Source organism: Anguilla anguilla, chromosome 1 (assembly GCF_013347855.1).
Source record: "Anguilla anguilla isolate fAngAng1 chromosome 1, fAngAng1.pri, whole genome shotgun sequence".
NCBI classification, from domain to species: Eukaryota; Metazoa; Chordata; class Actinopteri; order Anguilliformes; family Anguillidae; genus Anguilla; species Anguilla anguilla.
This window is the reverse complement of record NC_049201.1, coordinates 34,333,049-34,356,392: the sequence shown is the minus strand read 5'-3', so window position 1 is coordinate 34,356,392 and position 23,344 is coordinate 34,333,049. Positions and strand designations below refer to the sequence as shown.

At 42.7% G+C, this 23,344-nt stretch overlaps 1 protein-coding gene across 7 annotated transcripts in view; it reads left to right on the top strand.

Moving 5' to 3' along the window:
* spata17 (spermatogenesis associated 17) overlaps window positions 1–23,027 on the top strand; it is a 155,226-nt gene extending 132,199 nt beyond the window's left edge. Inside the window, exons 9-10 of one of the 7 annotated variants that reach the window (XM_035413012.1) lie at window positions 20,397–20,473; window positions 20,995–23,027. In XM_035413012.1, coding sequence (XP_035268903.1) covers window positions 20,397–20,473; window positions 20,995–21,010 — 93 coding nt within the window. In that variant the 3' untranslated portion in view covers window positions 21,011–23,027. Of the gene's footprint in view, window positions 1–9,214; window positions 9,466–20,396; window positions 20,478–20,994 lie in introns of those variants that run through there. The other 6 variants (XM_035412993.1, XM_035412969.1, XM_035412958.1 and 3 more) reach the window with 6 other exon arrangements.
* The last annotated feature ends 317 nt before the right edge of the window (window positions 23,028–23,344 follow it).

Genomic DNA, 23,344 nt, shown 5'->3' with positions numbered 1-23,344 from the left:
GGACTGTTCCCCCAAAACTGGAGAGGCTAGGAAGGAATCAGACAAGTCAACATCTCCAGCTTTACGAGACTGGGCACGGGTGACAGCACATGCGGGAAACACAGTTGGGAATGTACAAGTTAATTCGTCAGGGTGAGTCTTAGCGTCTGGTGTGTCCAACACTTCCAATATCGGCAGTACCTTCCCACCAGCAAGATCGTTACCCAAAATAAAAGTAACACCTTTTACGGGTAAAGAGGCTCTTACTCCCACTTTCACAATGCCATTACTAGCTCTGACTGCAAATGAATAGTATGCAACGGCACCGTCATAAAGCCCATGTTAATGCCTTGCACTAAAACATGAGAACCATTAAAAGTCTCGCTGGACAAAGGCAGTACATCAGAGAGAATGAAGGACTGAGCCGCTCCAGTATCCCTTAGCATAGTTACAGGTACCGGATCTTTCTGATCTCCGGACAACGAAACAAGGCTGCGTTTCCCAGAGTCTCCTTAGCGCTACGTGTGTCGTAAGTTATCCCTTAAGCTCCTCCTTTAGCTCTTGAGCTGTTTCCCAGCGTCTCCTTAACTAAGGTATACCTTAGTTAAGGTATACCTTTAAAAGGGGGGTCTGGGGCACTCGTAAGCTGTCCCTTAACGCTGCGCTCCGCGGTTTCAGCCTTATTACGCCAACATTTTGCTTTTCAAATCGACAGTTGTACTACAGTGCGCATCTAGTAGCACATCTGCATGTGATAATTACATAGATAGTTTAATATTAACTTTTTACGAAAATTAATTATCCAATCAACGTTTCTGTGCATAGCACGTCGTGAGAATGTTGTCGTTTTACCTGTCTATCCCCATCATGATGGTATTTAAGTATAGGGCCTATCCATGATACTAATCCAATTTGTGAAAAGAAAAAAAAAAGTTTTTTTAATTCATACGTATTGGCGCTAACTTAGGATATGGCTTTTCTGACTGCATACCCTGTAGAAATTAGTTCGTTTGTGTGTGAGTCAATGATCACACTGACTTGGAACAAACCGCCGGTTTATTAATAATATAAAACCTGTGTGTGCAAAAACAACGTTGAGTGAGTCTACTTGCATGACCGAACTAGAACACGTTGATTGGCTAACCATAAACACACATACAGGTACAGTGGCTCATAATGGACAAACATAGCCAAATGATCTACATCCCCTTCCTTTAGCTCACACCACCTATATAAAACAAAATAGCACTGGGTAAATATCAACATTACGGAACATTTTTCTTACCATGTTGTTTTACGATTTTCGGTAAACAACCCAATAATGATATTCTTGGTTAAACTTAAGATTATCCAACAGCAAAGTAAGGTGGATGAACAAATCACTTTAACAGGTAGACCTATTCATAAGGCAGAATTCATCATGGTCAATTTCCACAGACGCGCTTTTGCCTTTCATCTACGATCATTTTTGCATTGCAGAGAAAAGTTCGCGGGAATCAGTGCAGTGCAGTGATATGCTGCTACAGTTGCCTATATATTGCATGACAGAAACAAATTAACATTAGACCTTTGTTTCAATAAGAACAAAATAATTCACCCATATGTAGCCTATGTCCTTTTCCCTGGGCTTCCACGAAGTCCCAGACTATGGCTTATATGTCCCGATTGATGCTTTTTTAAATTTTATCCTTTGTAGCCTATATGTACGTATTTATTGAAACTATCACAAGGTCTCGTCTTAACGGACTCTTAAAGAGATTAGCAGATGATCTCTAGTAGGCATAGCTTCCTCTTCTGCAATATTAGATTGATGTAAAATGATTATGACAACACTTGTTATATTAAAACGTCACTCACAAGCCTTTACAAGTGAGACAATCGATTCGCTTGGCATCGATTGATAAACTTTTCAGCACCACAGTGAAGGCCAGCTCCAACTTACGATGTATCTTTAAGTTGTACCTTAAGAGTTGCCTTAAGGTATAGTCTGGGAAACACTCGTAAAAAAGCGGTTTCCCTTAAGAAGGTATACCTTAAGAACCTTCGTAAAACGTTAAGGTACATCGAAACTCGGAAACGCAGCCCAAACCCCTTAAGAATAAAAGGTTCATAACCAGAGTCAGGAACATTCTCAGCGCTAGGTACAGGTTCAGAAATACTAGGGACTGTTTTAATTAAACCAACACTCTTGGGCTGTTCAGAACTCTGCCGCTGCTGCTTTCGCTTTAAAACCAAACAATCGGCAATTATGTGACCAGGCTTATGGCAGTAAAAACATTTCCACTCCGTTGCCCATGGGGAAACTGGTCAAGGACGATTGTCAGGTCTTACAGAAGACATAATACTAGAGCTTTTCTCGGCTCCTTCAGACGCAGCACGAGGAGAAGACGTTAACACAAACTCGTCTGCTTGGACAGCTGCCTGTGACAGCGAAGTAACCTTTTGCTCATTCAAGTACACAACAACACGCTCCGGCAGGGAGTTCTTAAAGTCCTCGATAAGAACCAACTCACGAAGAGAGTTAATGTTGTAGTCTGTATTTCCGGTCACTTGTCTCCCCAGTACTGTCTCTGTGTCTGTGTTCCCTGAGCTGCTTCACTCCCCTGTACTTGTGTGATTTCACTATTCGGGTGGTTCCGGGTTTTCGTGGTTTCCCCCCTTCTTTCCAGTCTCGCTTTACTTTCTTCCTGCTGATTTCTAGTTTTACTAATTTCTACTAATCCCTACTAACTTATAGATTGTAAAGTACTAACCTCACTAATATACTAACATGTGAATATTACTAATGGACTAACACACACTAGTTTTGGGTTTTTGATAGTTTAGATCACTATACTAATACATTAACCAGTCTCCCCTTTTCCATGCTGCGCTGTAGCTCCGCCCCTTTTCTTTCTAGCCTGCTCTAACGCTGAGTTCTGCAATTGCCTGCACCTGTCTCTTGCTCTAACTGCACCTCTCTCTCTCTGCACGTGTTTTACCTGCTAAACCCAGGCCGTCTGTTATCATTGTTGTCTATGTGATTCCAGTCCGCGTTTTGTCAGTCCCCTGTCATTTAATTAGTTATCCTAATGTTCTTCACCTGGATGTTGTTTGTTACTCCGCCCTCACTCACTTAACCCCTCCTTGATTGTTATCTTCCCCAGTGTATAAATGTCAGTCTTTTCCACTTGTTTCTTGTCAGAACGTTGATCAGATTCATTGTGCCGATTATTTGTAAGCCTTTGTATTTTGAGATTCTTGCGACACCCCTTTGCCCGACTTCGAGTTTGCCTGCCCCTTTTGGTTTTGTTTGATCTGGTTCGACCTTCGCTTTTCTTTGACTTCTCTTTTGCCTGCCCCTTTGTACCTTCGCTATCTCTGATCTCCTGGTTTTTGACTTTTTGCCTGTCTTTTTACTTTTCTTCTGGAAACTCGATTCTGTACCGCACTATCTCTGATCACCTGGCTTCGAACTTCGCACGGAATAAAGACAACGTTTTCTTGGATTTCCCTGGTCTGCGGGTGGGTCCTTACTCTGAACGTAACAGTACGTTCTGACCAGGATGGACCCAGCGGACCCTGCCCAGGTACAATTTGTACTTGGGCAGCAGGGAGCCATGTTGGGACGCCACCAGTCCCACTTGGAGTCGGTCTCTCACCAGCTGCAGACTCTAACCTCCTGCGTGGCAGAGCTGACATCCGCACTCCGGGCCTCCTCGCCTGGCTTCGCTCCCCAGCAACCTGCGGCTCCCGCTACGCCCGACATCCCACCTGCACGTGCTCGTGAACCCCACCTTCCTCCTCCGGAGAAGTACGACGGAGAACCTGGTGGCTGCCGCCCATTCCTTACCCAGTGCCGGCTGATCTTCCAGCTACAGCCAGCTACCTTCCCCACTGAGCAGGCCCGAGTTGCCTACATAATCACGCAGCTCACCGGGCGAGCTAGGAAGTGGGGAACGGCTGCCTGGGAGGAGGGGCTTCCCTGCGTGCAGACCTCCACGCTGCTCGCAGAAGAGATGAAACGGGTCTTTGACCGCTCCAAGCACGGCCACGATGCGGCGCAAGAACTCCTGCACATGCGCCAAGGTGGTATGACGGTGTCGGACTTCGCCATCGATTTTCGTACTCTGGCTACCGCCAGTGGCTGGGAGAAGAAGGCTCAATACGACACCTTCCTCAATGGCCTGTCTGAGCGCGTGAAGGACGAGCTGCTGACCCGGGACCTACCCGAGGACTTCAACGATCTCATTGCCCTGGCTATCCGCGTGGATTCACGCATCCAGGAGCGCCAACGGGCTCGCAGTCAAGGTGTCTACAACCGAGCAGTCACTGAGAGGTCCAGGACCACTGCTGCATCCCCTACCAACCCCAAACCTCCTCCAGTCATGATGCCGGACCCGGAACCCATGCAAGTCAACCGTGCTCGCCTGACCCAGGAGGAGAGGGATAGAAGGATGCACACCAGGTCCTGCCTCTACTGTGGGAAACCAGGTCACTATGTCGCAGCCTGCCCGTTAAAAGACAACGCCCGCTAGTGTATCGAGGAGCACTAGTGGGCATGATTCCGACTGAATCCTCCTCAAAACACCGGACTTGCCTGCCTGTCACCATTGAGTGGGGGGAACGAACCAAAGGGACCACCGCTCTCATCGACTCCGGGGCCGAGGAGAACTTCCTGGACGCTGGGGCCGCCGAGAGATGGGGAATCCCCTTGGAGAAGGTATCATGCCCCCTAGTGGCCAACTCGCTCAATGGTCAGAAGTTGGCAAACATCACCCACACCAGCGTTCCACTCAAGGTTCGGCTCTCCGGTAACCATCAAGAAGAGCTTCGGCTCCACATCATTGAATCTCCCCACTCACCCATCATTCTCGGGCACCCCTGGCTTGAGAAGCACAACCCCACCTTGGAATGGAACTCGCACAAGATTTTGGGCTGGAGCCCATTCTGTTTAGCATCTTGTCTGCGAGAGGCCCATTCTTCTGTTCCCGAGTCACCTCATCCCGAGAAGCCGACGGATCTGTCGGCGGTTCCTCCCGAGTACCTGGACCTTAAAGAGGTCTTCAGCAAATCCCGAGCCACCTCTCTGCCTCCTCACCGCCCCTACGACTGCGCCATTGACCTGAAGCCCGGCACCACTCCCACCAGAGGTCGATTGTTCTCCCTGTCTCGGCCGGAGACGGAAGCAATGAACAAATACCTCCAGGAGTCCGTGACTGCCGGCATCATCCGTCCTTCATCCTCACCAGCGGGGGCCGGATTCTTCTTCGTGGGGAAGAAGGATGGCTCACTCCGGCCGTGCGTCGACTACCGTGCCCTCAATGACATTACGGTCAAGAACCGTTACCCACTTCCCCTCATGGCTTCCGCCTTCGAACTCCTGCAAGGAGCCACGATATTCACCAAGCTGGACCTGCGCAACGCCTATCACCTGGTGCGCATTCGAGAGGGCGACGAATGGAAGACAGCCTTCAACACCCCTACCGGACACTGGGAGTATCTGGTGATGCCCTTCGGGCTCACAAACGCACCAGCTGTTTTCCAGACACTGGTCAATGATGTTCTGAGGGATTGGATAAATAAGTTTGTTTTCGTATACCTGGATGATATCCTGATCTTTTCCAAAACTAAGGAGGAACATATCATCCAGGTCCGCAAGGTGCTCCAGAGACTTTTGGAGAACCGCTTATTCGTCAAGGCGGAGAAATGTGAGTTTAGCTGTAACACCACTTCTTTCCTGGGGTACATCATCTCCGCCGGCAGCATTCAGATGGACCCCCAGAAGATCCGGGCGGTTGTGGAATGGCCTCAGCCAGACTGTCGTCGGGAACTGCAACGTTTCCTGGGCTTCGCCAATTTCTACCGTCGTTTCATCCGTAATTACAGTTCTCTGGCAGCCCCACTCACCGCCCTCACATCCATTAAGACCCGATTCCAGTGGAACGCCCAGGCTGAAACAGCCTTCCGAGCCCTCAAGAACCACTTCACCTCTGCACCCATCCTTGTTCATCCTGACTCTGCTGCCCAGTTCATCGTAGAGGTTGATGCCTCCAACATTGGGGTGGGAGCCGTTCTCTCTCAGCGTTCACCCAGAGACAATAAGATCCATCCCTGTGCCTACTTTTCTCACCGCCTGACACCCACGGAACAGAACTACGACATTGGGAACCGTGAGCTGTTGGCGGTGAGGATGGCTTTGGGAGAGTGGCGCCACTGGCTGGAGGGCTCTCAAACACCTTTTCTGGTGTGGACTGATCACAAGAACCTGGAGTACCTTCACACAGCCAAACGCCTCAACTCTCGCCAGGCCCGATGGGCACTCTTCTTCTCCAGATTTGACTTTACCCTTGCTTACCGCCCTGGGTCGAAGAATACCAAACCTGACGCCCTCTCCCGCCGGTTTGAACCACCCACCAAGGATCCCTCACCTGACACCATCCTCCCGCGGAGCTGTTTCATCAATGCCATCCACTTGGACATCGAGGAGAGGGTTCGTAAGGCCCAGGAGGATGAGGCTGGTCCAAGTAATTGCCCAGCGGATCGTCTCTACGTTCCTGCCCAAGTCCGCTCTCAAGTGCTCCTTTGGGGCCACGCTTCGCAACTTTCATGCCACCCGGGGGCCACCAGAACCAGGACCTTTATTCAGAGACGCTTTTGGTGGCCCTCCATGAAACAAGAGATCTTGGACTTTGTGGCTGCCTGCTTGGTCTGTGCCCAGAACAAACCCTCTCACCACCCACCCTCAGGTCTGTTACAACCCCTCCCCATCCCACACCGCCCCTGGTCTCACATAGCGTTAGATTTCATCACAGGCCTACCCCCATCCAACACTTTCACCACTATCCTCACCATAGTTGATAGGTTCTCTAAAGCTGTTCACTTCGTTCCCCTCACCAAGCTTCCCTCTGCTAAAGAAACCGCCAACTTACTCATTCATCACGTTATTAGACTACACGGCATCCCCACTAACATAGTTTCCGATAGAGGCCCCCAGTTCACTGCACGTTTCTGGAAAGCTTTCTGCTCACTGTTGGGTTCCTCCATTAGTCTATCCTCAGGATTTCACCCCCAGACCAATGGCCAGACCGAGCGGGCCAATCAAGTCATTGAAACCGTCCTTAGATGCCTCTGCTCCAAGAATCCCTCCTCATGGTTTTATCAGCTACCCTGGGCAGAGTATGCCATAAACTCTCACACCTCCTCTTCCAAACTTTCTCCATTCGAGTGCTGCCTAGGGTACCAGCCGCCTCTGTTCCCTAGTCAGGAGGAGGAGGTGGGGGTCCCCTCAGCGGAAGCCTTCATCCGGCGCTGCAGAAGGACATGGAAGACCGCTCGCTTCAACTTGCTTCGCGCCAGCGCCAGGATGAAGGTGACGGCCGATCGCCGCCGCTCTAAAGCCCCCTCCTACAGAGTTGGACAGCGTGTTTGGCTCACCACCAGAGACATTCCCCTACATGTTGAGTCCCAGAAATTAGCTCCTCGTTTTATTGGCCCCTTTCCTATTGTTAAAATCCTCAGCCCCACTGCTGTTATATTAAAGTTACCCTCCACCATGCGCAGAATTCACCCCACTTTTCATGTTTCCCGCTTAAAACCCGTTGTTACCCATCCCCTCTGCCCTGCCCCTGAGCCCCCCCCTCCCCCCCGACTCATTGATGGTGGTGATGCCTACACCGTGAACAAACTGCTGGATGTTCGTCGTCGGGGTCGCGGCCTTCAGTACCTGGTGGACTGGGAAGGCTACGGCCCCGAGGAAAGAAGCTGGATCCCCTCTCGCTTCATTTTGGATAAGCAGATTGTTAAGGACTTTCATGTTAAACACCCTGTGCCACCGGTGAAAACGCCAAGAGGCGTTTCCTAGGGGGGGGGGTACTGTTGTAGTCTGTATTTCCGGTCACTTGTCTCCCCAGTACTGTCTCTGTGTCTGTGTTCCCTGAGCTGCTTCACTCCCCTGTACTTGTGTGATTTCACTATTCGGGTGGTTCCGGGTTTTCGTGGTTTCCCCCCTTCTTTCCAGTCTCGCTTTACTTTCTTCCTGCTGATTTCTAGTTTTACTAATTTCTACTAATCCCTACTAACTTATAGATTGTAAAGTACTAACCTCACTAATATACTAACATGTGAATATTACTAATGGACTAACACACACTAGTTTTGGGTTTTTGATAGTTTAGATCACTATACTAATACATTAACCAGTCTCCCCTTTTCCATGCTGCGCTGTAGCTCCGCCCCTTTTCTTTCTAGCCTGCTCTAACGCTGAGTTCTGCAATTGCCTGCACCTGTCTCTTGCTCTAACTGCACCTCTCTCTCTCTGCACGTGTTTTACCTGCTAAACCCAGGCCGTCTGTTATCATTGTTGTCTATGTGATTCCAGTCCGCGTTTTGTCAGTCCCCTGTCATTTAATTAGTTATCCTAATGTTCTTCACCTGGATGTTGTTTGTTACTCCGCCCTCACTCACTTAACCCCTCCTTGATTGTTATCTTCCCCAGTGTATAAATGTCAGTCTTTTCCACTTGTTTCTTGTCAGAACGTTGATCAGATTCATTGTGCCGATTATTTGTAAGCCTTTGTATTTTGAGATTCTTGCGACACCCCTTTGCCCGACTTCGAGTTTGCCTGCCCCTTTTGGTTTTGTTTGATCTGGTTCGACCTTCGCTTTTCTTTGACTTCTCTTTTGCCTGCCCCTTTGTACCTTCGCTATCTCTGATCTCCTGGTTTTTGACTTTTTGCCTGTCTTTTTACTTTTCTTCTGGAAACTCGATTCTGTACCGCACTATCTCTGATCACCTGGCTTCGAACTTCGCACGGAATAAAGACAACGTTTTCTTGGATTTCCCTGGTCTGCGGGTGGGTCCTTACTCTGAACGTAACAGTTAAGGTCAGTGACTTTAGTAGCTGAGCACCATTTATCAAAGAGAACCCCTTTCTCTCTAGCGAACTCAACAAATGTCTGATTCAGGGATTTCTTGTGATTCCTGAACTTCTGTCTGTAAGCCTCAGGGACAAGCTCATAGGCGTGTAAAACAGCAGTTTTAACCGTGTCATACTGTAAACTGTCTTCCAGCGACAGAGCATACCTCCTGGGCCTTGCCAATAAATTTGCATTGCAATAAGAGAGGCCAGACATCCTTCGGCCATCTTAACGAAGCTGCAATACGTTCAAATGCTCTGAAGTATGAATCTACTTCAGTCTCTCGGAATTGCGGTACCAATCTAATGTGCTTACTAACATCTAATGTGGTTTGCAGGGGATCGGACAAAGGAGGAACATTTGAGAAAACTGAGGGGGTAGACTGTGCGACAGGACCTGGCGCAACTTGCTTTGTCGCCAGTTCAAGCTGCCGCAGCTTAACCGCCGTCTCAGCCTCAATCTCCAATCTGCGGATCTCCAATTTCAAATTGAGTTCTGCCTGCCTCGCCGCCGCCTTTTCCTGAGCCTCTAGTTGGAGACGAACGAGGCGCACCTTCAAACGGGGATCAGCACCACTGAACCGCCCACTCCCAGCTGACACGGGAGAAAATGCAGGCATTGTAGGCTTGCCCTCAGCCTCCGCTTCAGGTTCAGCCTCCACATCGCATTTAGCTGGCGGAGCTACAGATGCATCTGGATCCTCCTCAAAGGCAGCAGCATCAGGCAGACCCGGTAACACAAAGACCCGCAGCTCAACCAACCCCTCTAATACGACGGCCTTAATGTGTTTCTTAAGCGCCTGTCGAGAAACCGCAATACCAAAGTGTTCAGCCAATAACAAAAGGTCGTCTTTGCGACACTTATCAAAATGCTCTAAAGTAGGATTCTGGAGAAACCCAACCAAATCAAAAAGAGCCATTTCCAGTGGTCCCTATCGCCACAAGAGGGCGACAAGACAACAACACACCCCGCAACTGCGGACCTCAAAGCAACGTCCAAAACCAAGACGCAAATAAATATTAACCTACAATAATCAGACAATTAAGTATCGGGAAATAATTAATAATGAGTAATTAATTATCCCGGAGGATGGGTGGGAGTGTTAACTCTCAAAGTTCACAAAATAATGGGGCTTCACAAAAACCTACCAAACGCAAACCACACAAAAGAAACCCCAAAGAAGAATTCTCCCCAGCTTCATACTGTAGGGCTTATATTGGGCCACAGGCAGGTGGAGGCAATCAAGCAATTGGGTATTACCTCCACCTGCACTACCCAGGCAAGCAGAGGCTGGGGACGCAACACCCCCACCCATAAGACAAAAAAAAGAAGAAAAACTATAAAGGTACATTGGTCCTTTTGTTTTTTTTTTCTTTTTTATACAAACAAAAACTGCAAATGACCGAATGTCCAAGGAAGTCTGCGCACGCACGCCGCAGGGAAGTCTGCGCGTGTCGTCACCGCCGCAGGAAGGTCTGCGCACGCACGCCACAGGGAAGTCTGCGCGCGTCGTCGCCGCCGCAGGAAGGCAGAAGTTGGGTTGACAGATACCGGACGAGCCCCCAATTTTGTTACGTCCCCATTGTGGTCTAGGGGTACAGGGGAGTAACAAAATGACTGATCATTAAAGATTAAATTATTTACACAATTAATTATCTATACAATGAACAAACAGGAGGGGAAACACTGGGCGGTACCAAACAAAAGAAGATAACCGAAACAGAAATATATAAGCTATTAACAATTCTAGAAATGAAATAAACTAACTAACTGAAACCCGAAAATCTTTCGAACCTAACTAACTACACTGACTATTCTAAACTGAACAAAAACATACAAGGGTGGTACACGCCCGTATCTATATATATATACACAAGTGAAACTAACAGTGACAGTTAAGAAAACAAACACCTACCTAAATCCCACTCCTTATATATATACACAAGTGAAACTAACAGTGACAGTTAAGAAAACAAACACCTACTTAAATCCCACTCCTAACCCAACACAAAACCAGCAACCAAACCAGAGACGCAAACCCAAACTCGAAGTCTTTTCAGAAATACGATCGATACACAGAAGTCAAAATAGTACGAAGTCACAACAGCAATACTTGAGTGAACTAACATTCAAATCCAAGTCACTGGGGTGTAACTGACAATATTAGCTATTTATAGGTGTGGGTCTGTTCCTCATTGGCCGCCAGGCAGGTCCGCAGAAGAGGATTGGGGGGAAAACAACACACTCTTCCCTCTTCTTCACCAATTGCGGAGTGACCCGTAGCAGACTTCACGGAATAATGAGACCGAAAGAAAAAAACAAACCTGGCACGTAACACTTGGGACGTCTCCTATATTCTATATTTACAAATGATCTCCCATCAGTATTAGATAAAGCAAGAGTGGTTATGTACGCAGATGATTCAACTATGTACAGCGCAGCATTGACATATCAAGAGCTAACTGATGTACTGGGCATTGAGCTGAGAACAGTGGCTGAGTTGGTAAGAACAAATTAGTGCTGAATATTTCTAAAACAAAATGTATGTTTGGACTGAGACATATGCTGGTCAGTAATCCTCAACTAAGTTTATCACTTGATGCAAAGCCAGTAGAACAAGTTAAAAAGACTAAGCTACTTGGCATTGTGTTGGATGCTAGACTTACGTGGACTGAACACATTGATAACATTGTAACTAAAATGGGTAAGAGCATTTCTGTTACCAGGAAATGTTCTGGGTATGTAACATCAAGCACTCTAAACCAAGTGATCCAAGCTTTAGTTTTGTCACACCTTGAGTACTGTCCAGTCATTTGGTCATCCGCAGCTAAGAATGATCTAAAAAAAACTCCACCTCGCTCAGAACAGAGCCGCCAGATTAGCTCTCCATTGTTCAGTGTGCACAAATGTTTTTCAAATGCACCGTAATCTCTCATGGTTATCTGTAGAGAACAGATTACAATCCAGTCTTCTGGTCTTCTTCAGGAATATCTTAAATGACAAGAAACCACAGTATTTTTCTGACCAAGTAGTGTACATCAGTAGCGAACATAACTATCTGACCAGACAGGCCAGTTCAGGAAATCTCTTACCACCTAGACCTAGGACAAATCTCCTCAAATCTACTGTAATTTACAGAGCCATTACAGGATGGAACTTTTTACCTAATTACGTTATTAAAACAAATACCAGAGCCACTTTTAAGAAAACAATAAAAGAGTACTTAATGCAATTAACTGTATGAACTAACAGTAAATGATTAATCTTGCTTGCTGATTGTTTTTGTTTGTAGTGTCTAATGGTTTGATGATGGAGGTGTCTTTGGGCACTCATGGTCGTTTGTCATGTCTTTTGTATGTAATGTAATGTCTGAATGTATATAATGTATATAATTGCTTGTTAAACCTTGTGATTTTTGTGTCGGACCGCAGGAAGACTAGCTGACGTCATGGCGTTAGCTAATGGGGATCCTAATAAACAATAATCAATAAACACCACAAACAGAAAGCCTAAGGTGGTCTGCCGGCAACTTTGTGCCCTAAAAACAGACCTATACAAACCTTAATAAAGAGACCATTGTAGAATATTTTGAACGAAGTCTAAATACTGAGACAAACTCTCTTGAAGGTTTTTTCTATACCTTACCGGCTCTATGAAAATGCAAGTTTACACAGAAGCCCCGACTGAAAGTCAGCCGGAGCTTATATAGGAGCAGGTGATCCAAATTAAGCCAAAAGTGGCATGAATGCAGAACAGGTGTGTTAATTAAAGAGGCAAGGGTGATGGCCAAAGATGGCCACTACACCCCAAACCAGGACAGCTCGGACACGCTTTTTCAGTTCAGTCCACACATTTTCTATGGGATTCAGGTCAGGGCTTTGTAATGGCCACTCCAATACTTTCACTTTGTTGTCTTTAAGCCATTTTGTTACAATTTTGGAGATATGCTTAGGATCATTGTCCTGCTGAAAGACCCAGTTACGACCAAGTTTTAACTTTCTAGCTGATGAGGTGTTGCTTCACTATGTCTAGATAATCCTCCTTCCTCATAATGCCATCTATTTCTGAAGTGTGGCAGTCTCTTTTCCAGCAAAACACCCCAACAACATGATGCTGCCATCTCCATGCTTCACAGTTGGGATGGTGTTCTTCAGATTAAAAGCCTCACCCTTTTTCCTCCATACATAACACTGATCATTATGGCGAAACAGTTCATAAAATCATTTTAAAAAGCCAGAATGAAGTTTGCAGGTGATCACCAGGATGAAGACCTAGCCTTTTGGCAGTGTTCTCTGGTCAGATGAAACAATAATTGAACTGTTTGGCCATAATGATCAGCAAAATTTATATGCAAGCGAGTGTCCTAGTGTCCTTGAACAATCATAACCATAAATGTTGATATATTTACTTGTAAGATAAAAAAGCTATTTACTGAAGTAACATTAAAATGATAGCGGTAGCTATCTAGCTAGCTCATCTGCCTTTTTTTTGCTAGAAAGTTAAAGCTAGGTAGATGACTAAGCGAACAAATTAAATAGATATCAGCTGACTATATTATTACTGCTTTAATTGGTTTATCCTCAGATATACTGCGTCTTGTCTCGAAATTCAAAATCCCGAGCAGGGCTTGAAACTAATTTTTTTCACCATTGTCCCAGAATCACCCCGATAAATCATTTTGACCATCCTAAAGTGAATGTGGACCGTCCAAAATTTAAAAAGTTTAAATGGGGTTATGTATGAACAGTGCTTTAATTTCCAAATGGTGAAATCAAAATGCATAAAAAATACCCTTTAATAAAAGCTGATATCTATTTAATTTGTCGCTTAGTCATCTACCTTGCTTTGTTAACTTTCTAACCAAAAAAAAGGCAGATGAGCTGGCTAGATAGCTACCGCTATCATTTTAATGTCACTTCAGTAAATAGCTGAGAATCTGCACCTTAACCACATGGAAACAAGACCTGGTCAAAACCTAGTATATGGCTGAACCGGCCGACCAATGGTGTGACGTCATAACTCGGCTGACCAATGGTGTAATTTCATCAGTCACTCACTCAGTCACTCAGTCAGTCACAGACATTCATGGCTGAGGCAGTTTTGGTGCTTTTGTTACAGTAGTAGGCTATGCTAATTCGCAGAATACTTGCGAGCTAGCTACTGTCAATTTTTTTGTTAGTTAGATAATGCTGGTGAATTTTCATCTAATTTAGAAACAGCTTACTATCTGAGCATCACTGTTCAATAAGGATGTAACGAACAAGCAAGGTTGGGTACTGCAGAAATATGTTGACAAAAATAATAAAAATTATTAAAAAACAGAAGACCACTGTAGTCAATGACCAAAGAATGCATTCAATTATGAAGAAAAACCCATTTTCAACTGTCGAACAGATCAAGAACACTCTCCAGGATGTAGGCATAGATGTCGAAGACTAGAATAAAGAAGAGACTACACCAGCTTAACGTCAGAGGGTTCACTGCAGCATGCAAGTCACAGATAAACCTCCAGAACAGAATGGCTGATACTCAGTGCCGCCCCTGGCCGAATTGGGGCCCTAAGTGGAATTTTGTTACGGTGCCCCCCCACCCCCAAACTATGGGTACAAAATCAGTGCATAAATGTACAAAATGAAAAAATGAAAATATACGGTTGACATTGTTGACATTCCCTCATAGGAGAGTTGATACAGACATTCTTCATTCAATTAATTACCAGATAAAAACATTTGTCTCTTATTCATTAATTACCATTTTTTGTTGCTTTTCTAAAGGACACTGCTTGACTTGTCATTTTAGTACAATAAAGACAAGCAGCATATATGGGTCTGAGAAATCACCAGTCCTATTGAAAGTTAAAAATGAAAGGTTTTTGTTGTAGGGTTTTTAAGCAACTAAACCCTATTGAAAACATCTAAATGTTGACTGGTAGTAGAACTGCAAATTGATTCTCAGAACCACACTTCTGTCTTTATTCCACTAAAATAGCAGCAGGTAGTGTGTGTTTCACTGTTGATGTGTCTTTTTAGAAAAGCAACAAAAAATGGCAATGAAAGAAGGTGTGATATTTTCTGTCAGATAATATATTGAAATGTCTCTAATTTAGAAACATTATGCAAGAAATGCCAAAATACTTGTCCATGCTGCGTGATAAGCAGAGGAAACTTAATGTGGTGTTCAGCGAGTGCAATCCTTATTTTGCACGTATGTACAGTATGACTTCCTTTACAATCAAAGGTGGGTCAGACACTCAGATAGGGTGCTACACTTATTCTTTTAAGTATGTTTATGATCACCATATTTCCATTATTATTTCACTAGGTTTTTATAAATAATCTGTAGTGACCTGGGTTAAGATTTAGCTGTGGAGGAAGGAGACACATCATGGGATAATATCTGGAAGATTTTTCACTCCAAGAATCACAACAACCTGCATATTCACTATAAGATTTATCATAGAATGTATTAAATCCCTTTTGCAAGATTTCATATGATACAATCAACAAGCCTAATCTGATATGTGCCCATTGAATGTGTTGGGAACTTTTAAACATATGATTGTGATCTATTCTTTTCAGAAATTATGGGTAATATACCACTGGATCCTTGTTTGCTCTCACTCAATAATGACTCTAAAATACAGCTGAGTTAAAAAAAAAAAAAAGATGTGCCTACTTTGAACATTGGGTGTCCCTATCACATAAAACCGCATCTAAAAACAGATCAGCTCCCCCTCCTCTTTCCCCTCTTCAAAACTTAAAGTAACAATCTCGAAGATCTCCATTTCGTTGTCATTGACGGCATCTATGGCGATAAGCGGTAATTGCAGGTGTGTTTTTGGACCTCACTTCCCAACTTCCAAACAGTGTCGCCTGTGTAACGTCAGTCAGTTGGCATCTGGGCCACGGTAACTATAGCACTTACTATTTACTGAATAAAAAATGGTTGTTATAAAAGTAACGTTATGTACATACTCATTCATTGTCTAACATTAGGCTAACTTAAGCTGTCTATACACTGCCGAGCCGGGTTAAAATGCTGTAGCAGGCCTGAGGTAGAATTAGTGATGATCAATTTCCACAGACGTTCTTTATCCACCTTTTGCCCAGTATCAACATCTTTACACTGCAGAGAAGAATCCGCGGGATTCGCTGTGGCTCGTGCAATCATGTATCTCCTGCACAATAAACATTGTCTTTCTTGTGAATGATTGTTGTGTGATATTTTTTAAACAACTGCCTTGTAAAATGTTACCCCTGGTTTTTCTGGTTTTACTAGCTGTTGGAGAATAAAGCTGAGCTGGGTGTTAAATTAGAAATCAGAACAAGAAGAATAAAACTAAAACAGGAGATTTCATCAAAACAGGGCATCAAGGCTGAAAGAACATATGAGGAAGCGAAATAAAATAATAACAACGCTAATCCATACTGCCGTATTTTTTTATTTAGTTTTCTCTGGCTTGACATCTTTACACAGAAATCAGACCCGGCTCTGCTCCACATATACTCCGGGGTTAATGCTCTGTGTAAGGATGGCATTATTCTGATCATTATAATATATTGATGAACTTGTAATGGCAATGTAAATAACGGTAATGTTAAGGCCAGTTCAGATCAATGATTCGCAACAAGATGAAACGGTTTTAGAATGTTGCAGAGAAAAAAAGCGATGTGAACTGGTTTGTTGCAGAGCATCTGAATCTGTTGCCTTGGGTCTCAAATGACACACCTTGTCAAATCGCCAAGTGTAGTTTTAGAACGTTTACAATCAGACGTCTTGGAATTTTGCAAGTTGCATCCAGTCTCGTTTTGAATCATTGATCTGAACTGGCCTTTAATTAGCTACATTGCAACATTGCAACAAGGTAGCGTTGCATTCGAGAGACGGTTTGCAAGGTCGGTACCGGTCGGTAGCGTTAGCTAGCGTTTTTTCTCATTGTTAGCTGACATTAGATTATGTTAATTACATTAGCTAGCTAGCTACTGCAGCGTTACCTGATATGAGAGATGGCAACTGTGCGCAAAGTTGTCTAAACTAATGTTGCCTTTCTTGACATGGTCCGGTAGCTAGCGTTAGCTGTGCAAATAGCTATATAATTTAATAATGTTACATTGTCATCAAATGTAATACGAAATCTACATCAACAAATAATATGACCTGTAAAACTTTTTTGGGTTCCATAACCCCCCCTTCTCTGTTATTGTAACGCTAGCAGACACCAGAAACAAACAGTACGGTGCTTACACACAAGTGAGTTGAAGAGCCTGTTGCGTTAGCTCCGCCCACCCTCTCTGGCAGACCAACCACTGATGGGTGATGGAAAACGCGTCACTAACTGTGCGCTGCTTGTAATTTTTCCCAGGAATGTCGCCACAGACACCCAGTTCATAATCATAAATTAATCTAATAATAATTATATAAATTAATATAATAATAGGCTCAATCACCATTGCGTTAGCTAATTCGGCGATAGATAGTGAGTTAACAGACATTTATTTAAATGAAAATCTTCAAGATTATTACTTTTAATTCTGCACAGTGTACATTAAGGTTAGCAAGCTTATAGCTAGAAATGGCAGCACCAAAGAACCGAAAAACAAAGCGAACGCAGGAGATTTCAGCCACGCTGGCAAAATGAATACTTTTTCATCAAGTTTAGATAGGACAGGCTGTGTGGACTTACCACTGATGGAGCACCAGCCATGACGGGCGAGTGGAATGGGATGGCTTCCATCGTATGCAGATAAGTTAGTGAGTTTTGATGTGAGGCCGTGAAATTGCTCTGTATTATACATCAGGAAACACTCTGCGCCAGAGCCACCCAGCTGGGTGATGTAATGAGTACAGTGGTGAAAACCATCAACCTGATCCGATCGAGAGTGCTCTATCACAGAGAATTTCAGACATTTCTGTCTGAAAGTGATGCGCAATATGGTGACATAATCTACCACTCTGCTGTGTGCTGGCTTAGTCGTGGCTCTGTTCTAAAGCAGTTCTATTCACTGAGATCGGAAATTGACCAATTTTTGGAAGAAAAAAACCTGACCCTAGATGACTGAGCGACCCTGTGGGGTTGGCAGACCTGGCCTTTTTAGTTGACCTCACTGGCCAGCTGAACACGCTTAACAAATGCTTGCTCGTGCCTCAAATGTACATGCACATTAAATAATTTGCTATGAAGCTCCCTCTTTTTGAGAGACTAATCAATGACCACACTTCCCTACACTAAAATAAGTTATCTCAAGTTTTCCAAACACCAACATTCATGGGAAAATGGGGAAATATGTAACAGTACGCACATCACTGATCACAGAATTTAACAAATGCTTTCAAGACTTTGCTGCCATTGAAAAGGACATTAACCTGTCCTCAAGCCCTTTCTCCATTGAAGTGGAAGAAGTACAGGAGGATGTGCAGTTAGAACTGGAATTGAAATACAATATAACAATATTCTCCAATGTCGCCACCAGCTACTTCCAATTTGACAAGTCTATTGGTGCTCACATCCCTAGCCCAACCCTAAAGTATTGGCCCAATTGAGACACATGGTGGTGCTATAGGGTGCAATATTTTTTTAAAGATTTAGACATTTAAAATTTTCTGTAGTAATCTATTTCCTCATCTGGAAGATATATCTGTACTTTTTTGTTACCACCGTCTTGGATTGCTGCCATTTTGGAAATGCTATTAGCCATTTTCTTCTGTCCCCAGTTTTGGCCCAACCATATCAGTGAGACCTGTGAAACTTGGCACAGTGGTACAAGGTAACTGTGTGCCACTGTGTGATTTTGGTACTGATTATCCACTTGTTAAGTTGCGTAATATTGGTTGAGTGTGCTCGGACCTCAGGTATTGCTGCTTGCAGCTACATTTATTATTATTATCCATCCATCCATTATCTATACCCGCTTATCCTGAGCAGGGTCGTGGGGGGTGTTGGAGCCTATCCCAGCATGCATTGGGCGAGACGCACGAATACGCCCTGGACAGGCCACCAATCTATCTCAGGGCGCACACACCATTCACTCACACATTCATACCTATGGGCAATCTAAGGTCTCCAATTGGCCTACCTGCATGTCTTTGGACTGTGGGAGGAAACTGGAATACCTGGAGGAAACCCATGCGGACACGGGAAGAACATGAACACTCCACATTGAAAGGCCCCAAGCCGAGATTCAAACCCACAACCTTCTTGCTGTGAGGCGACAGTGCTACCTACTGCACCACCATGCCGTCCATTTATTATTATTATTATTATTATTATTATTATAAGCATTAGGCTGAAATTACCAACCTGAAAAAGTGGTGTGACATCGAAGCTCATACCATGAGAGAACCAAAAGACCCTATAAGACTAAGGCAACTAGGGCAGTTATAATACCTGAATCCAGTCCAACTAAAAATATCTGGGTTTTCTTGCAGTGGCACAGAAGACGGGGTCATGATTATTGTTGTGGCTCTGGCATTCATCATTAATGGGCAGACTGGGCAGAGTAAAAATGTATCACAGTCATGATTAAAAGGCCCAGTTAGTTCCAGCAGCCACATGTCCACCACTGCTACCAAGGTTTTAGGGTCATGGACGCACAGCACAGCCAGACAAATGCTCTAGGGGAAATGAGAGACAGATTTTTGTGGGAAAATAGTTCTGGTCTCAATGCAGTTTGAGTTCTGGTGAGGAATTCAAGTTTTACAACTCTGATATGACTGCTGTTTCTCTTCTGGAAATAGTTATTGAGTAAAAATTAAGGACTGTTTTCTGTTTTTTATGGTCAGCATAGACAGTAGACCATGGGCCCATCCACACACTAGTTCAGATCCATAACAGGATAAGGCACCAGCCATTTAAAAGTTACTTATTTTGTACACAATTTTTAAATGTACCTTTGTGAACATCCAGCTAAAGCACTAATCTGTTGTAAAGTGACATGCACCATGGTCCAGCGTTGAGAGCTACGTCTGTGGTCAACGGGGTGTCTGCACTCTACTCAGTTCCTCATTTGTACTGTTTGTGAAGAATGAATAAAAACAATAGAACAAATTTTCTTTTTAATGCACTCTGCTAAATCTGTTGGTTATTTGACATTAGCCAAAACTTTGTACAGGAAATAGTTTCGTGAGTATAGTATTTTTATTTATGGGAGACATCCAATGACTAATTAATTGTAATTTTGGGCAAAATGTGCATTATATTTGCAATTTGAAGACATAGAGGACATACTGAACATTTATTTTTGTAACTGTGTCTTCAAACATCTACCAAAAAAGGTGTTTATTCTGACAACCATATTGAGCTTGAACCTAACCACTGTTTACTGGCTCACATGTTATTTATAACCGCAGTTCTGTTGTAGTCACTATACGTGCTTCAGCTTGCATATAAAGGATTTTACTGCATTATTGTTATGATGTATGTTTCTGTGCTCACTGTAGCTTATGAATGATAATTGCACTGAGCTGATATTTATGTTTTCAAAAAAGCATTTCAAGTAATAATGTGTTTCCTCTCCTTTCAGCCATTCAAAACTGTCTTCACAACATCTCATGTCTTTGACAAATTTGGACGTCTCTATTCCAATGCTGGTAAAATAGTGTGAGAACATTCATTTGAAAATGTGTAACCAGTTTGATTAAAGATTTGAAATTTGTATTAGATAGAACATCTGTATTAAATGTGTATATTTCACATTTTTATTTTAATTATACATTTCTAGTCATTTTGTTTCATTGTTCACCGACACCCCATATATCCATATATCCATATATATATATGTATGGATATATGGGGTGTGGGTGAACAATGAAACAAAATATATAAACTTACTGTAATAATCAGCTTGAATATGCATTTCTTTGTCCAGTATTTTTCTACATAAAAAGATCATAATATTCATGCAAGCATTTAGTTTTTTTTTTTTGTATACTTTATTTCAAAATGCTGATGGTCACAGAATATCAGACATGTTAGAGAGCTGTGCAGAATCAGAGGAAATTAAGAAAGAAAGCAACATAAGAATTCCCTTTTCACTATTTCACTATACTGTTTTTTCACTATTGAGATTCATTGCTTAATGTGTAATACATGTGTTAGCTGTTCTTTTTTCTTTTTTTTAGGACAGTGAGGTTTTAAAGCAGACACATCTATATTCTACTGTATGCAGAATTGTTCATGTTGTGTTATTGTACTTAATTTATTTTAATTGTGGTAAGCAATTTGTAATAAATAAGGCTTTAATTTGTCTAATGCAAGGCACCATATCCTGTACTGTCTGTCATTGCATTTATTTTATAATATTACTGTTACATTACAGCTGCTTTTCATTTGATCAGATTTTTAGCTGTGAAGCTTTGAATTACACCATACACATTTTTCTTCTTCTTCATATTATTATTATTATTATTATCATCATCATCATCATCAGCAGCAGCAGCAGCAGCACCATCATCATACATTGATAAAAATGTGGAGAAATTTAGTTTCACTGTGACTATTTTCAGGTTTGTGTTCATTGTTCTTGTAGGTATGAAGTATGACCAGTAAAGCTGTCAAGTGCACTGCCTCCTTCCTAAAGATTCTTGTGCTTGAGCAGTCTATCAACAAATGAATACAAAGTATACAAGTAGTTCATTTTATTTATTCCCCCGTTCTTGAGCTCAAGTTAAATTTCAGACGATTCTATGCTGTGTTGCCACAGAAAATAGATGTCCTTTAATTTAAGAGAGTGGAAAAAAGCTGAACATGGCTGAACCCAATTCTTCTAAAAAGATTTAATTTTCACAAATAATTCTGAGTGGTTTGTTCTGTATGGCAATGCCTGTGTGTTGCTGACTGGCTGCATCCCTACAGCACCGGTAATTTGGAAATGCAAGAGCTATCTCTTTGATTGCTTCTGTTCTGGGGTAGTCTATCACTTCACAATAATTCACCCAGTGCTGACTCTTGCCTCAAAAACCATGCTTTCCCATCAGTCCGATTAGAAAAGCTCTGCACCTTTATCAGATTAATCCTTCCTTTTTTGTGGAAAGTTTGACCCTAGAAAAACAAAGTCAAATTATTTACAGATACTCATGCCTGCAATGATTAAAACCTCTCCAGGTGTATTTCTCACACTTAAAAAAAAGGTTTGGGGATGCCCCTCTTTAATGGGTTTTGATATTAGTCATTTAAATTGAAGGATTAGGTCACACATCCTCCTTAAATCAATGGAAATTTTTTATTCCCATGGTTAAGGATATGTGGATAACTCGTAAATGGAGCATCATAACCTCACTACTATATAATTGCTGTTATTTATGTTCAAATTATATTTTGACATTTTCTACAAAAGTAGCAAATGTTTAAGTGTAGCCAATTTAACATACAGTATAAGGTTACAGTAACATAAGTTATGATTTGAATCAATAAAGAATACAGATTTCTAAATGAGGGTTTTTTAATGCTCCATTCCCAATGCATTTATATTTTAAAGGTTCTACTGCGCATTTGACAGTTAGTTCTTAGGATGGCAAATTTATGAAAGCTTTGCAGCATATTTAGTGCCTTTAGATTAAGGATTTCTGATAGGTACTTATTGCCACCTTAGTAGATATCAAATATCTATTGCCACCTTAGTACCTTATGTGATGGTTAAATAGGTGGTGCTGCAATGCTCATTTTTTCATGTTATCATAATTCATTAGTCATTTGAACAGTTTTTTTCAGGGAAGAAAATGTAACACGTACATGCATGTTTGTTATACTGTGTGTGATTCATCAAATTTGGTAACTATTGTGGCTACCATGACATGAAATTATTTCATGTGAAGGCTAAATTTCAGTTAAGCACCTTGACATTGCAACTGTGAGGAGGAAACATCATTGGCATTTTGGATATGGCTGTGAAAGGGTAAAGTGTTATCAACACACATAACAATGTTCAACATGCCCGTGGAAAGTTCAGAACCTTTGAGATATGAATGAATCAGGAGTGGCAGTCATTAAAAAATGTGAAAATGCATAAATTGATGCCATTTGTTAGTTACATTACAGGAGCCTTATTTTTTATAAATCGGTAACTCTGTAATATAGCTTTTATTTAAATAAACTGATCAAACCAGCGGTCATAGGGATCTCATTATAGCATTCATTATTTTTTTCTTGGCTGGCTGTCTGAGCGCAATTGAGTTGAGAAGAACTGAAAACATGATGGCTTAACAGCAGGAACATTTTAGTGCAATACAGTTTTATTTACAGTGCTTCCTCAAACAAACCTGTGCAGATATACCATAAATCAATATATGCAGATATACAGTACTGTGAAAAAGTATTTGTCTTGTCCTGATTTCCTCTATTATTGCATATTTGTCTCACTGAATGGTTTCAGATCTTTAGACAAAATATAAGACAAAGGGAACATGGGTGAACACAAAACACATATTTAAAATGATGAATTTATTTAATGAAAAGGGTTACAAATAGAGGAAA